The sequence below is a fragment of the Pipra filicauda genome, unplaced genomic scaffold (assembly GCF_003945595.2).
Source record: "Pipra filicauda isolate LSUMZ 115617 unplaced genomic scaffold, ASM394559v2 scaffold175_size1500280_pilon, whole genome shotgun sequence".
Lineage (NCBI taxonomy): Eukaryota > Metazoa > Chordata > Aves > Passeriformes > Pipridae > Pipra > Pipra filicauda.
Genome location: NW_024104273.1, coordinates 1,213,940 through 1,230,333, shown reverse-complemented (window position 1 = coordinate 1,230,333; position 16,394 = coordinate 1,213,940). Strand labels below are relative to the sequence as shown.

Here is a 16,394-nt window from a genome sequence, read left to right as displayed (position 1 = left end):
TTGACATTTTACATATTTCTGAAAAAAAATGGAAGGTGGGAAGATACAAAGCAACAAAAAGGCAATGTAATATATCTTTAAAGCTTGTCATGCTTTTAGGAAAAAAATCCTTATATAACAGCTTCAGGAACACAGCAGTTTCATGAAGCCATGGATGTAGAGGTGCAGCTGGATATAGTGAAAACTTGAAGTTTGTTTGTTATTCCATGTGGAGTGGGATTTCACTCTTTAGAAATATCATTCAGTATAGAACGTATAGGACCTATTGTAAAATGTAGTCTGTAGTAGTCTCATTAAAATATCTTACCTTATAACTGAGATAAGCAAAAGCTTCAATATTTGGTCCCACCACAAGAACAAAACTATAAGCTTTGTAGAATAATATGCTGTTATTCACTGTGGACATAGCATTCTCGGTTGGAAAGGCAGAAAAATGCTTAGAGAAATAGGCAAGAATACTTACTTTTGTGAAAGTTAAATGGAAATTTTTGCTTCACAGAAGTGGGCAGTGAGACAGAAAGCAATGTGGATTCTGAATTTGGACGGACTCATTTTGATGACCTGGTTCCATCCCCGACATCTGAAAAGGCTTTCCTCGCCCAGATCCATGCCCGGAAGCCAGGATATATCCACAGCGCTGCTGCCACTGGCTCTCTCCGTAGTGACATGTGGGTACCTGCTCAACCTTCTTAATCACATTCTTTTTCTTTTGAAAACAATGTGCAGCACACAGTATTTTCCCTCAACTATTTGATTACAAAAAAGAAAAAGCATAAATCCAAGTGAGGACTGCTTCATGGTTAGATAGTAGGGAGCTCTGTAAAGGCCAGAATTTAGGATTCCCTCAGGAGTGAGCTGTCTCGCATCCAGCCTGGTACACTCAGGCAGCATGGAGGCTGTTGGGCAGATGTTCTCCCTAATATGCTCTGCAGTCCTGTTCTCTGCTTATGCAGACTGAGGGGCCTATTAGAGCTCACTGAGAAAAAAAAGCTTTTAAATGGAAAAGACAGAATGCTTTTCATTGACCAACTCAATTGATCAACAAACAGATTTATTTTTAGAACCTGAATCTTCCTTTCAGAGACAGTACGGATCTTTCTAGTTATTTTTAGTTCAACCTCTTTGTATCAAGTTATTCAGAACTTTTGTTACTCATTTCCTTAGGGAAATGCCTTCAGCTGAATATGCCCTTTGGTGTACTTCATCAATGCCAAACCACTGGAGAGGGGAAATATCAGACGTGTTTTCCACTGCCAGGAAAATACTAGCCAGTGGAGCATGTCGTTGGACTAAAAGTATCCCACACTCTTCATAGCTTACAATAAGGGAAGTTTTATTGACTCTGAATGTCATTCATCTCAGGAGGCTATTTATTAATGTCTTCAGGGTTACAGAAGATGGAGACCCCTATGTCAGAGCAGATGATGAAAATTATGAGAATGACTCTGTCCGCCAGCTGGAGAATGAACTGAAAATGGAGGAGTACCTGAAGCAGAAGCTGCAGGATGAGGCATACCAGGTGAGAGAAGGACACCAGCTGCCCATATTTCTCCATAAGTGAGAGACGACAGTGCGCCGTAGACACCCAGTGCCATCTAACCGGTCCTGGGCTCTGGGGTGTGATTTCTTCTCAGTTAATAGAGCAGCTACATCCCAAAAACTGCTGCCACTTTTCAACAGACACACATGCGTCTATCCTTTGTGCATATCCAGGAAGACCACACTGCCTGAGGCACACAATGGTAGTTCATAAGCTTAGCAAGGGTAGCAGGTGGGACAGAATTGCCTCTGAACTTGTTCTCTGCCTGTGCCTACCAAGTCACTTAGACCTAATTCCCCCCTACCATAGATGCTGGCTATTGGTGTCAAGCTGTGTTGCTATTTTCAGATATTTTTTTCTTCAGTAGCAAAAACCATTCATAATGTTTCTCCAGTGTGAACTGAAGCTAAAGTGCAGTCTGTGTGTTAATGTCATTGTCAGAATTTGAAAGTACAGAAAAGGGTCTGAAACGAATTTTATCACAGGGGACCAAGTATTCAACAACCTGGGGATTTCTTATTAAGCACCTCCCTGAGGAAGTTCTCAAAGGGCATTTGTTGAAGAGTCTGAGTAAAACAGATATGCCAGGGGGAGCTGGAATTCTGTAGATATCCATGTCTGCGTCATGATCTCCACTTCGTCTGGGTGTAATGGATTATTGCCAGACTTTAAGTTATTCTGACTTGGATCATCTGAATATAAAATACATTACTTTTTATAAAGTTGGTAGTAGTGTCAGTAGGAGGGCAAACCTAGTTCAGTTATTTGGGAGTAGAGCTGAACCAAGCAGAAATAACTCTTTTCCCACATGGTGATCAGTTTGAATTTGAACCTCATCCCTACAGAACATACACCGTAAGATTAAAGGGGCTAAAAAGACCAGATTAGGCAGGTTGTGAGAGATCAGAGATATGCAAATGAGATTCAAAATCACTTCATGGGCAGGAATTCTTTAAACTGCTGATTTCTGGGAGCTAACAAAATCTAGCCTTTTTTTTCTAGTACTTTTCATACAGTATCCAGTGCAGTCACTTTGGAGACAATAATCTGGGACTGACAGGCTTGTGATGGAATGAAGATTGGCTGCTTTTTTGGTCTTCTTTTCTGTAAAGCTGCTAGGATATGTTAGTCTTGTAGAAGTTCATCAAGTCTTATGAAAATTGCAGGTAGTCTTGAGGTTGATGTGAGCATCTTTTTGTTGTTCTTGTTTATGTAGACCAGCTACGTGCCCATGATAGCTTGCCAAAAGTCATTTCATTGCAAAGGTCTTTAAGGACACGACGAAAGGAGAAGAATTGTTATAGACTATTTATGAAGGCAACAGCGGGTGACATGGGGGGATTGTCAGAATTTTTTATCCAAGATAGGAAATGGCAAAAATCACAGCCTTTAAACTTCTGAACAGGATGAGGAGGTACTGCTGATAAAAAGAAAAGTAATTGTCAGTTATAAAGAAGGGGTGCCTCAATGATCAGAGCTGTCAGGCATCAAATAATAAATGTTATTCTTTCTGGTAAAAAATCCATTTTCTTCAAAAAGAATAATAGACCAGTTTGACTGTATTTTGATTACAGTACAGAAGTGCAATATATGGCAATGGTGTTCCATGAGTATCACAGGTTACAAGGGGATTTTGTGCATGCATAAAATTCAGTATGCATGTGCACCGCAAATAAGGGCAGTAGAAGTTATATGTCGGTCAATGCCACTGGGTGTTACTCTTGCTTCAGTCAAAACAGAGCTTTTCTGCTGTCCTCCACCAACATTCCCAGAAGAAGGAGAGGAAATCTCCTTATCAATGTCAGAATAAAACTCCTTCTGAATTAAGGTCAGCTAAGACTACATCCAGGTGAAGTTTATTCCCCATTGGTTTACATTATTTGTTTCCACCAGGAGCAATAAAAAAAAAAAAAGGCTTTTTTATTTAAAATATATTCACTGAAGGAACAGAATGTCCTCATTCTAGACAAGTTCTGTTTAACAGCATTTTTCCAAAAGAAATTTCGTGGTGTACTTTACTGTCTGTGAGATTGTCAGCTCCTATCAGGCAATGATTTGACAGTAGTGACTTGTAAGTAGAATCTATTTTTAGTTGATAACCACAGACCCAAAGCATGAGAAGTCTTTCCCAGTATGACTGATGCCATTTCAATTACAGAGCGGGTTTAAAGGAAGCAAGAAAAGGTATTAAGTTAGTAGGGACTACTAAGATGATTAGGAGTTGGTTTGAGTGTCATGTATTGATCCTGAGACATGTGCTTTGGCAGTGGCTTGTTTTCTGCAATTTACTCTTTATTTGTGGCATTTTGCTATTCTATTCATTTATCTACTAATACCACTGAGTATAAAGACACGACTTCCTACTTGCAAAAACAAAGGAAAATTGGGAAATTTCTGTTTAGGGTATCCTGTTGAACAGTGGCCAGGTCAACTATTCTCATTTGCATCAAACCATTGGAATTTATTACAAGCTATTTTACTGTCTGTACTCACATGTACACTGCATTCATCTGGATTGCAAAAAAAGCTGGAAGCTGTAGCTATCGTAGTGCAATTGTCAGCTGAAAACTGCGGGGAGGAACTCATACTAAGGTTACAGAATGGTAACTTCAGTAACAATCTGGTAACCTTTTTTATGTTATTAAATGTCTCACTTTGTGTAAAAGCTGCACATTTAGAGAAACATGTAGATGTCGTGTAGCATGGAAAATGCTTGGTCCAAACCCACTCTTGTTATTTTGTGTCACCTTGTTTCCAAGCAAGATTTTCATGCTAAACTCTAAATTAATATGAAAGTATGAGCAAAAAAAGCCAAGATACATGGGGAAATGAGGGACAGGGAACCTCAAGGAGGCTTCTTTCTTTCTTTTTTTTTTTTGAAGCATGTTGTAAATAACAGGTATCCATATCAGAAAAAAATCCCCACATATTAATGCACAAGTATACATGCTAACAGTGATTATCCTTCCACATCTGCTTCCAGTTGTGTTCTTGTTACAGTCTTTTGCTGGGTGTGTTGTGTAAGACAGTTTTCATTGGTTTTATTTTCTGGGTCCCTAATTGCTCCCTTTATTTCTAGGCTTTTGCATGGCTTTCTTCAGAATAATACACTGCCTGGCTGCTCACGGGCTTAATTTGTCATCTTCTTGTTTTCTATCCTTTGTTATCTACAGGTCAGTTTGCAAAGTTGAGTGCAATATCCTTCTCTCTCCTCTCAAGTAAGTATTATTATAATTTAGAAGACTGTTTGGAATTAATCCTCATAATGTGTTGTATTTCAGTTGCAATGCACCTTGAGCCATCTGAATGTGTATGAGGATGCTGTTTCTTTCTTCTTTTAACCTGTGTTGGGATGCCTAGGAATCTCTCTAAAGCAGTTCTAATTTACTGAAATATGCTCCTAGTCCTGAGGATTCCCATTAAGCTATCTTTTTGCTTTGTTGACCATCAGAGTGAGAATGTGGGCTTTTCATCCCTAGGGATGACAACAAATATATTGGCCAGTACAGAGACACCTTATCCAGAAGATAAGGAATCAGATTACGTTTCAGGAGACCTGAGTTTAATTCTTTTTAATGCTTTAATCAATGCTAGGATAACTGAAATAAATAATTTCTGGTGAGATCAGAACATCTCCTCCCATGTGTGAAACAGAAGTCAGGCAAATATTACAAAAAACAATCCACCAGCTGCTTAACCACAGAGGTATCTTCAGATGTGTTGTGGAAGTTTAAAATGCCCCAATCCAAAGTGCAAGGCACTCAGCTACTAGCTAGACTCTGGCAATTCAGACACGGTAAGAAGATCTATAAATTCCCTGCTGTCCTGTATTCAGGTCATGTTCCTTACACATGCCAACCTCACAGTTGCAGCACCGAGATTAATGCCAAGTTCAGCAATTGTGTTTTTCTTCAGGAAGACAGACAACGTCTATTTTTATGAAGTAGCCTGTTATTCTGAACACTTGCCCAGGAAATGGGAGGCCACACATTTCCTTTTTGCCTCATCTGAAGCTGTGGGCTCTGCATTTCTGACTTCCTAGGAGAATGCCCTGCTGTGACGATGGCAGTGAGACAATGCTGTCCATCCTACTGAGACACTGAACCATGGGGTAATGGGGCCAGAAAGGCAGGAGAAGTCAGAATAGGGATCTGAATCTGGTCTGTAAACTGAGCCTCTTCCTCAAAGCCAGAACTAATGGCAAACAGAGGTCAGTGATCAAATGGACACTACAACTTGGGAGCAGGGTCATGTTCAGATGATCCCCTGCTCTGATAATCAAAACCAGTGAACTAGCCTGTGCCAACTCTAGCAGGAACTGATATTGTTACATTTTGTATGCCATGTTTTATGCTAGACCTCCTTATTTATAAGACAGTTTTGATGGCAAAACTTGACCCTAATTCAACGGGTTTGCAGCTTGTGCTGACAGTAAAATTTGGCTGTTAAAATGTATACCTTGTGAAAGTAGCTGCTAGTAGGTATTTCCAAAGCAATGTCTCTTGCAGCTAAAGCAGAATAAATGGATGTGAAAAGCAAATAAACTGCAATACCCAGAGTACTATAAACACCAAATAACTGCTCATAAAAATTGTCCTACTTTGCCCCTCAGGTTACATTCATTTTCTCAGTAGTCCTGTTAAAAATATGAGCTGTGTAGAGTTTCCTAAACATTGACAGCCAGGAAAATAAGTTTTTTTTATTCTGTTTTGTTGCAGTTGTCAGTTATAGATGAGGTCACAGGAAAAGGAAAATAGATCTTTCAACAACAATGTATGCATATAACTGTGTATAGTGGAAACGTTATATAGAACTTAATTTAATTACAGTTTGCAAACTTGCAAATAAGTTGAAAAAATCCTTTTCATTAGAATTATAAAACTGAGGCAATTCCATTTAAGGTTTCGTTTTTTGTTAGGAAGCAATGTTAACGTAGTGATATGAGGAAATGCATATTGCTGTACAGCCTACCTTTCTTGAAAATATGTATCCTGTCTCAAATTAGCAGAGATCTGAGACTACTATCTCACCTCCTGGATGAGAAGCATTTTGAAATCCTGTCAAAAAGAAAAAAGAGTTTCATAGTGAAATTCTTTTTGGCTCCCAGGGAAGCCCTTCAGCCAGTAGCAAAGACTGTAATATTCCCACCAGCTGTAAAAGCCCAACCATACAGAAATTAACATTCAAATCTAGTGGATTTGGCATTTCACCTACATCCACAAGAACAAACTGTATTATGGTACCTTATGATAAATACATCTACATGTGGTGTGTCTTAGTCTTCTCAAGATTCACTCTCTTGTGAATATGGAAGTCTGTCATATCTTGTGTGTTTTACTCAGTACTTAAATTTCATGGCATTGGAAAAATAATTTCAGAATAGTTCATACCAGTCATGGTACATAAAGTGCTTTTGCTTTTTACGTTGGATTCTTGCTTGCAGCTTAGAAACTGCACAAAGAGTTTTATTTCTAAGCTGTTATTCAGTCACTAATGATACAAATACAGTCCATATGACCCTAGATGGCCATATGAGGTAGAAAGCCAACAGATTTTCCCATCTCACAACAGTATTACATTTGTGCTTATTTAAAAAAAAAAAGATGAGGGAAATGAGATCAGTTTATCGTAACTGCATATGTGTGATATTGCTGCTGATGGCCAGCCACAGAGTTTTGTCCATTTCCTCATTTCATTAATCTGGGGTTGGTGTCATTTGATTAGGGCTTAATGCAATCTATTTGCATTTGTAAAAGTGCTATGTACAGTTTTCTGGAATTGATTTTGGAATAACATCTAGTATAACAAATTCCAAAGACAGCAGGTGATTCCAGTAATATATAAAACATAATTTAATCGTGTTTTCAGTTTACTTTTTATGTTAAATGTACTTGTTTTATTTTTAGTAAAGTAACAGAGTGAATTTGAGCTTGTTTTCAGCAGGCACTGGGCAGATCTTAATATCGGGTGAACCTGCAACTTTGATGTCATTTTACCTCTATCCCCTTGATAGCAGTTGGTTTTTTGCCAAGGGTAGCCAATGGGAGCAGAAAATCTCCATTTCAGAAACTGGTTGAAAAGTCATTTTCAATTAATTGCTGTTGACTTGTGCAGTGAACATATTCCCACGAGACCTACAATTTCCTAGATTTTCTAAAGCTATTCTTTCTTAATGCTGGCACACATTTGAGTTGGTCATGCCTAATTCATTTATATGCATTATTATAACAGAAAAGAAAGTGTGAAAAGCTAATACAAATCAGACCTAAAGCATCCACTGAGAGGGAGTACAGGGAGGAGTCTTTATTAGAGATTTTGTTCTCAGTTTTTTAACAGTGATTCTCCCTGTCTCAATCAAAACATGTAATAATTTCAGTTAAAGACTCAGATCCATTCCCACTCCAAACCCTCTCACTCACTCAAAACCTTATAACATAAAATGTTGTGGGATCTGGGGCTTTGAGTGGCTGTGGTGACATTTTCCACTGCAAAAGTGCCTCAATGGTTTGTATTGAAACAGGTGGAATTTTTTTGAAACACAAAACCCGCAAATCCTCTCATTTTTTTTTATATTAATGCATTCTTAAAAAAATACTATATATTCAACTTGACTGTTTTTCCAAGACAGAAATCTTACTGAGTAACACTTCCATATTTTTCTCATCTCTTACCTTTTTTTTTTTTTTTCCAAACTCTGTTTTCATGTTTACCAGCAGAGATTAGGAGTATCTCTGCTGGTAGAGAGATGGTGTGGTCAGTCCAGTCCGCCCAGTGTGCCACTGTGAGAAGGGCTTGGTGTTGGCTAAGCCAAAGGGCACAGATTAATTGTTTAAGTGCTGTGAAGATACAATTGGCCTGCATCCATGTTTTTTTCTGAGAAGGAAAGATTTTAAAGCTAGCATGCAGTTCACTGGCTGTTGACATTTTCAGTCCTTTGCAATGAGGACTTCACCATTTACTGTTTGGGAAAGATGGGACACAGGATCCATAGCCCAGAGTCCAAGTCAGGTTACTAGTCCTCAGCTGATGGACATGTGGGTGCTATATTTGCTGTGTCCACAGCCTGAGGTCTCATTTCCCAGCTGTGCCCTGGCCTCTCTTCAGCTCTAGGGCCCTAAATGCTGCTGCTCAGAGCAGCTCACACACTACAGTTCATTCCTTGCTCGGATTTCATGCCGGGAGCTCAGGAGATCACAGAGGAGTGATGGTTGGTGTGTTGGTTGACTGGACCCTCAAGAGGCCATTTGGTCCAGTCTCCCACCTGATGCAGGTCTATCTGCAACACAAGACCATGTCAGCCATGGCTTTCTCTAGCAAAGATTAAAACTTACACAGATAAAAATTTCACCACCTCCCTGGGCAGTGTCATCCTTCTTGTACCTTTTGTACCTCATGTCCAAGCTGAACCTCCTAAAATGCCTTTGTCTTTCTTCTGTACTTCAGCACTGCCAAGAAGATTTTTGCTGTGTTATCCCTGTAAATGCCCCTCAAATACCTGCTAACTGATCCTCCCTTGACACTTCTGCCCCAAGCCCAGTTTCTTCAGCCTCTTCCTCCTAAGCCAGTGATGCAGCAGTGAAGAAGAGACATACAGGCTGTAGATGAACTGCTCATATACATATAAGTCATACTCTACTAGCACAATCAAATGATTCAGCATCTCTTTTTTTTTTTCCTGAACTAATACATAAAAGCCAGCATTATCAGGACCATTCCATTTGAAAATAACAGGAGGCTGGCAGCACAGTAATTTTCAAAAATGTCTGCTACATTCACTCAGTTCTGTTTTGGTTTTCATTTTTATTTTTCCCCTTAAGTCCTCCTCTTCTTAGCATGTAGGTTTAAAAAAAAAGCTGTAAAAGAACTGTGACCAAGTTAACGGGGAAGAAGCAACTTTAGTGAATTCAGTTCTAAAATTACACAAGTGATAGGGGTGTTTTTTGAAAAATCACTGAATGATAAGTAACAGAAAAGAACCTGTGGATTCTGTTACAGAAAAGGTCAAGAAACAATTTTATATCATGACAAATCATATGAGTCTTGACTTGGAATTAATTTTGGCACTTATAAAATGTTGCAATGAATTTAAAGCTCTGAGGTTCATTAGTACTCATTATTTCTTGTATGAAAATCTCTCTATCCCAGTGCTGGCTGTGGAATAGAGAATTTAGAATAACCCTTCCCACACTCCACCAAAGAGAAGTAATTTATCCAGAAAATTTGAAGCAAACCCAAATACTTAGCATTACTGTCAATGTCATCTTAATGCTTCCCATGCTTCACAGGCCCCTCTTATTTTACTCTTGTGGTTTATAATGATACTGTCAAGAAATACGAGATGTTCCTATATTTTAGGATATTAGGAAAAATTTTGTCACTGACAGAGTTGCCCAGCACTGGAATAGGCTGCTCAGAGAAGTAGTTGCTGAGTCACTGTCCCTGGAGGTATTTAAAAGGCAGGTGAATGTAGCACTTGGGGACATGGTTTAGTGGTGAACATGGGAGACCTGGGTTAACAGTTGGACTCAATGATCTTAGAGGTCTTTTCCAACCTAAATTATTCTGATTTACGTAACCCTGAAATTGATTCGGTAAAAATCAGTCTTCATCATGGCCAGTCTTCGTGAACGAAGATTTGGGAAAGGTCTCTACCCACATTTGTTACAAGGACGCTGGTGATACAGGGCTTTGCAAATGCGGGTAAGGCCTTCAAGCCTGCGCAATGGATTTTTTAGGTGAGACACAGTGTGCGCTGAACTGAGCCCACCCTTTAATCCTAAGGTTCATCTGCCGGGGCCGAGCAAACTCGGACGGTGGCAGCGAGGTCCTCAGGACGTAGGTTTGTTTAGAGTGACCTTCGCTTAGATGGATGGCCTTACAGGGCTGAACGAGCTCCATCTGCCCGGGTTTAGAGCTGTCCTTCTCTTCTGTGTGTTCCGAGGCTCCCCTCTCATCTCCCACGATGGCACTGTCCGCACAGGCGAAGCTCCCATTCCCTCGCTCCTTTCCGCGCCCGGGGCCGGGCCCAGCGCCCAGGGCCAGCCGGGACGCCGCAAAGCGTGAGTTCCAGGGCCGGCCCAAAAAAAAAAAAAAAAAAGCAGTCTTGGGCAGCTGAGAACTGACCTCTTCCACGCCTTTCATTTTCATTTTTTGGCTGATTTCTGAAGAGTGAAATATTCCTTTACTAAGATTTCCGAGTAAGTTTGCAGACTTAAGCAGTACAGATGCATGTCTGATTTTTAAAACATATCATTTAAAATGTACCTCAGACATTTTTTATGAAACTCTCATTATACTTGCAGTGCAGGTCTCCTTTCCTTTTGTCAACGAAATGTTAATGCCTGTCTTTTGTAACTGCCTGACACAAGGAGACACTAAATTAAGATCATCATAACATTTGGAATGCTTAAGTATTAGGGAATGGGATGGAATTGTTTGTGGTTGAATAATTAATACAATCAAATGGTGTCAGGAAGGAGAAGCAGCAAGCTTCTACCTGACCTTTCTTATTCATCAGATTTAACTATTTTTGCTGAAGTAATCTGCATTTCATCTCCCATTTTGTAGACCAGCCTTATGCCTGAAATGAGTAGAAAAGAATTCATGTCAGTAGGGTGTGGTATTACGCTGTTATTATCATATCTCATGCAATGCAGATGGGCTTTCTCTCTGAGGTAGTTCAAGAGAAAAAGGGCTGAGCTCCTTAACTTTGGAAGAGTCAAGTATGTAAACAGTGTCCTTACAATAAACGTGCCAAAAGCAGAAGTTCGCAGTATTACCTGACTGTAGATACTGACATAGTTCTGAGAAAGAGCAGCAGTAATCTATCATGAATTTTCCATTACCAACTAACATGTTGATGACTCCTCTATAGGAATTTAAGATACTCACTGACGCTTCAGGATACAAAGGAGCACCAGGAGAAACTGGTGCACCAGAGGACTAGGCTGTTTATGAGCTATTGTAAATCATCCTCTTCAGTAACTACAGGTTCTTTTAGACAGAGTGAAACATATTCAGGGCAAGTAATATGTGTGGGGATGCTCATGATGGTGAGGGACTGTTAATCGAGTGGCTGAACACTGTGCTCAAGGGGAATAATCCATGGGTTTGCTACCAAAAGCTATTTATAGAGCGACCTGGAAGGGTAAAATGGAAGGGAAAATGGGAATACTGCAGATCTATGTCAGTGTAAACTGAGTTACCCCGGGATCCCTCAGCAGAGCAGGGAACAGTCTTCTTGCCCAGGGCAAGGAGAGTTTCCAACTTCACACATACCCTGTAAGTTCCTGTTTACAGCTCAATTACCTATGGCTCACCTAGGTAGGATGGCTTTTTCCCTGTCTTAACTCCTTAAGTGGTAACCACAGGAACTGTCCAGCTCCTGCTTTTCTCTCTCAATAAAGCAGCACTCAAAGGCTTTACTTGCTCTGCCTGTGTGGGTGCAGCATCTTAAACCAGCACTCTTTAAAAACCTTCCCTAAACATTTCTCAACAGGGAAGCTGCAGTCAGACAGACAATGAAAGCTACGTAAGAACTGATGATGAGGAGAGCTGCTTTCGGACAGACGATGAAGAAAACTCAGCTGCAAACTTCACAGAAGAATGGAACCAAGAGGTGCAGCGTCTCTTGGCAAAAAAATCACATAACTAAGTTCTGAGGACTGTAGCACAGTACTTTTGTTCTAAGAGTTGTAGTTTGTAGATGTGTGTTTTTGACAACAAGACTTTTGTTTAAAGCTAACTTATATTAGCTACATCTTCTGTAACATGGCTCATTACTGGTGAAGCAAACAGACTGATGTACGTACTGCTGTTACACAGGACAGTGGTATTAATAACTCACGTGAACCCTTTGCACATGATATTGAACCTGTTCAGTTTACAATGACAATACTGTTTATAGATAGAAATTTGATTTCTGAATACTTTGAGATTTTAGTAGATTGGTTTACTATACACTGTACATTTTTTTCCACAGATGAAATAAAAAGCGACAATTATGCATTTAACACTGAATAATAATACTCCTGAGTGTATATATCTAGTAGCCCAAAAAACAAAGTACCAGACTATCTTTGCAATTTGTTTGCAAGTCTTTAAATTAAGGCTTATACAAAATGTACTAAAATAATAATTATAATAATATAATTAATAATAATAATAAACTTCTCTAATTTAGGGCTAATGTGTAACTTAGGAATGTTTCTTTCAAAATAATCTAACAAATCAGCCATAGAAGTTAGTGTAAATATTTTTTTTCCAAATAGATATCATATACAAAAGGTGACATTCAAATGATATAGAATCTAGTTTTTAAATCAGCACAGATCTTCTTAAAACTGTGAACTATGTTTTGAAATACTCGTTGCTAAAGCTGTTTATAAACCACAGGTGCCATAAGATCCCTGAACTGACTGATGTTACGTATAATCCTCCATGGTATTGTTTCATTGATGTTTTAGCTTTAGTAGGCATGTGTTCAACAAACTGGCTCTTTCCATCTTTCTGCCCCTCCTCTCCTCCCCGCCCCCCTTCATTATGTTATTTTCGAGGCCTTCAGCTTTAAATGTACAGGCTTAAAGTGCGCTTGCAACTGTTCTCTTTTGATTTCCGAATGTGTACTGCCTTAGCCAGCCACCAGATGTTCTGCATGCTCTCTTGGAAATGTGTAGTGAGACTCCTTCAGAGCTGGATGGAGAAATAGCGATCAGTGAAAAGCACAAGAAGAGCGGTGGATTTTTTCGAAAGGACAGGCATATAGTTACAGGGTTGGAGATTGGTCTGGTTCAGTATTTTTCCAGTATCAAGGCATTTCAGGAGAAAGGAGACTGACCTGGCCATTGTGGGTGAGACAGTGAGACTGCTGGCTAAGAAGTGTTTGCTCTGCTGTGACTACAAACCTACAGATGTCCTGAGCAGGGATTGACACAAATCAGCTGTAACGTGCTCCCCAGAGCACACTGCTTGGAAATAAAGGTGACACTCATATGGCACATAGCACTGCCCTGCAGAGAAACCAGAGCCAGGCCCTCAAGAGCTGGAGCAGCAGCAGTCAGGGACACCAGGAGATGTTCCATGCTGGCTGCCCAGCCCTCCTGAGCTGCACAGTGTATGAGCTCGGGACCACCTCTGTGCCAAGGTAATTTTACTGTCCTAATACAACATTAGGCTTCCAGTACCTGGCTGATCTGAACTGACACTGTCTAACGGCCCTAAAAACAGTGGTGTTTCATACAGATATTTCACACCAGCATAGTTTGCCTACAGCAAGTGATGAGATACCCATCTAAAGCAGGTGAACATGGCTTGTCTGTCCTTGCTTTCATGGTGACATGGATGTGCACTGCCATATTTACGTGAGATTGTAGCTCAACCCAGTAAATCCACTTGTTTGCATGTACTCTCCAGGCTCATGGCTGTTTCCCTGGGCACTATGTGTTAGGGAATGAGTATCTGTATGAAAGAGCTGCTGCCATTTCTCACTTCCATATTGTTTTATTGCGTATGCAGATCTCTTGTCCACATCTCCTTGCATATCTGGGCTTGGTCTCAGACATCCAAATGCATACTAAGGGGTCTAGATATCTTCATGTAAGCTTTTCATTTTTGTAATCACTGGTCTTTGCTCCTGGGGTATGTGCCACCCTAGCAAGGCAGGCACCATATCCTCCACTGCCTCCTCCTCCAACCTCCTCTCAGGAATGGGTTAGCCTCCACTAGTGCCTAGCACTCCATGTTTGAAGCTACTCCAGTGAACCTGTAGACATTGCTGTCAGCTCAGGATTCCAAGTAAGCATTTTCTGAACAGGAAGAAGACAAGCTAGAACACAGCTACATGCAATGGCTGATTAATTCTACCCATGTCATGTTTAACTGTACCCAGAGTAAGAGATCCCTCTCATCATCTTAATGTCTGCGTGCTCATTATCACCATGCTTAAAATAGATGCAGTAAACTAAATCCATTGCAAGAGCTTCTGAACTAGGAGTAGTGACTAAAGTTCACTAATCAAGTACTTTTCTTTTAGGCTGGTGTCAACAAGCCTTAGAGCTGGAGTTCTGGGTCCCTTATGCCCTGGAGCTCTGAGATGAAGCACCTCTTACTTAGCTCTCCAAATGTCTATTTTAAGCATTTTCCAACTGTTAAGCTGGCTGCATTTTCACCCAGCTGGTCTTTGTCTGTTTGTTGAATATTATTTTGGTTGTGGTTTGCGGTCATTAAAACAGTTACAGAAGAGGTCCCTGGCGTGGCCCTTTTCTTAACTACCAATGGCCCACCACAGCAGTCAAAACTCCGGGTGGTTTTACTGTCACTGGGGGAAAACCAGTGGTTTGGAATCAGGAGACAGGGATGTGAAGATGTATAGGGTCCTTGAATGTCCAAAGCGAAGGTGGAGAATGGGTTGTCTGTAAGTAGTAATGTTAACTAAACTGCATAAAAAGGTGTGTGGCCTTTGTTGTGATATAATATGTATTTTCTTATATGCATGAGCCAAATTGTTGCATCATAATTTATCATAAGTGTGTCCACCTTTACTTTCAGTTGTCATCTTCTCCCATCCTTATTGGTTCTTGGCAATTACTGTAGATAGACCTTGTAAATATTGCAACCTCGAGTTGCTGTAATCACGTTGGTTCAATTCAGCAGACGGAGCTGTGAACAACAAGCACTCCACTGTGTCCTGAAGACAAAAGGGCATTTTTACCTTTGAACCAAAAAAATTAAAAAAAGTATGAGGAGTTACATCTTGAGGCTACTAACTGTAAGACATTTTTAAAACTACTGTACTTGACACCACTTGAGACAGATATAGAGACACTAAAGATGTCACGATATTCATTGGTATTGTAACAGAACTGCTATTGTATGGGGTTTTTGTATTGCTGTTAAGTATTGTTTTGTGTGTGTGTGTTGGAACCTACTGGGGACATGTTATATTTTGAAGTGATTAAACTATTTAATTGTGTGTCTATATTTTGGAATGGAATTATTTCTTCATTAAAAAGATTTTTAAAAGGAATTTATGGAGCATCGTGTTTGTGGCTTTTTATGGGTTTGGATGTCCTGTTCCACGTAGCCCAAGCAGCGTTTTCTTTTAGCAGGGAAAGAAACTCCATCTCCATGGTGCAGCAAAAAGCCTTTTCTTCATCCACACTGTCTCCTCTTCACAAGAGAACTCCATCCACCTCCTTCGGAAGTGCTTTGAACATGGTACAGAGCAGTACCCACTTTCAGTGGCCCAAGCAGTTTCTTCTTTCTTCCTTTCTTAATTTTCTATATCTTTAGCAGTTTCACATCCTGAAAATGCAGTTCCCCTGTCTGTAAAATACCTGCCCCTGTATCCACTTAACAGCAATGAAAATGACCATAAGCAGAGACACCAGGGCCTGAGAAGGTGCCTGGTACAGACTTATGAGGGGGGACCCTGGTCCTCAGGAACCTAAACTACCTGCAGTGGTGTGATTTTTTCTTACCGACTGTGTTTGTCTGGCCTTAGAAGGAGCAAGACCTTGGAACCGACACATTTGAATGGCTTTACCATACACAGTTACTTGTTTTATTGCAGAAGGACATAAAGTCTTTGTTTTTCCAATTACACTTTGAAGATATCTTTCTGTATCAGTTGTTGGTAATTACAACTGATTGCTAACCTAAAAGAGCATGGCAAGAGCTCCTGCTTAAAGCAACAAGTTTGTGTCCTGATGCAGTGCTTGGAGGTGCTTCATCAGGACGCAGCAGTGTATGGAGGCAGTGCCCGGCTGTGCTGCTGGCCCGTGGTGGGAGCCCTTCCCAGCTCTGCCACTGCCATGGCAGAGCATCCCACTGGCAGCTCAGTGCAGCCAAAGTGTCG

The 16,394-nt window shown here is 40.3% G+C and overlaps 1 protein-coding gene across 18 annotated transcripts in view; it reads left to right on the top strand.

Moving 5' to 3' along the window:
* DTNA (dystrobrevin alpha) overlaps positions 1 to 15,564 on the top strand; it is a 227,335-nt gene extending 211,771 nt beyond the window's left edge. For all 18 annotated transcript variants that reach the window (XM_039379767.1, XM_039379769.1, XM_039379770.1 and 15 more), the window contains 4 exons: positions 500 to 668; positions 1,387 to 1,519; positions 4,714 to 4,758; positions 12,039 to 15,564. In XM_039379767.1, coding sequence (XP_039235701.1) covers positions 500 to 668; positions 1,387 to 1,519; positions 4,714 to 4,731 — 320 coding nt within the window. In that variant the 3' untranslated portion in view covers positions 4,732 to 4,758; positions 12,039 to 15,564. The remainder of the gene's footprint in view (positions 1 to 499; positions 669 to 1,386; positions 1,520 to 4,713; positions 4,759 to 12,038) is intronic.
* The last annotated feature ends 830 nt before the right edge of the window (positions 15,565 to 16,394 follow it).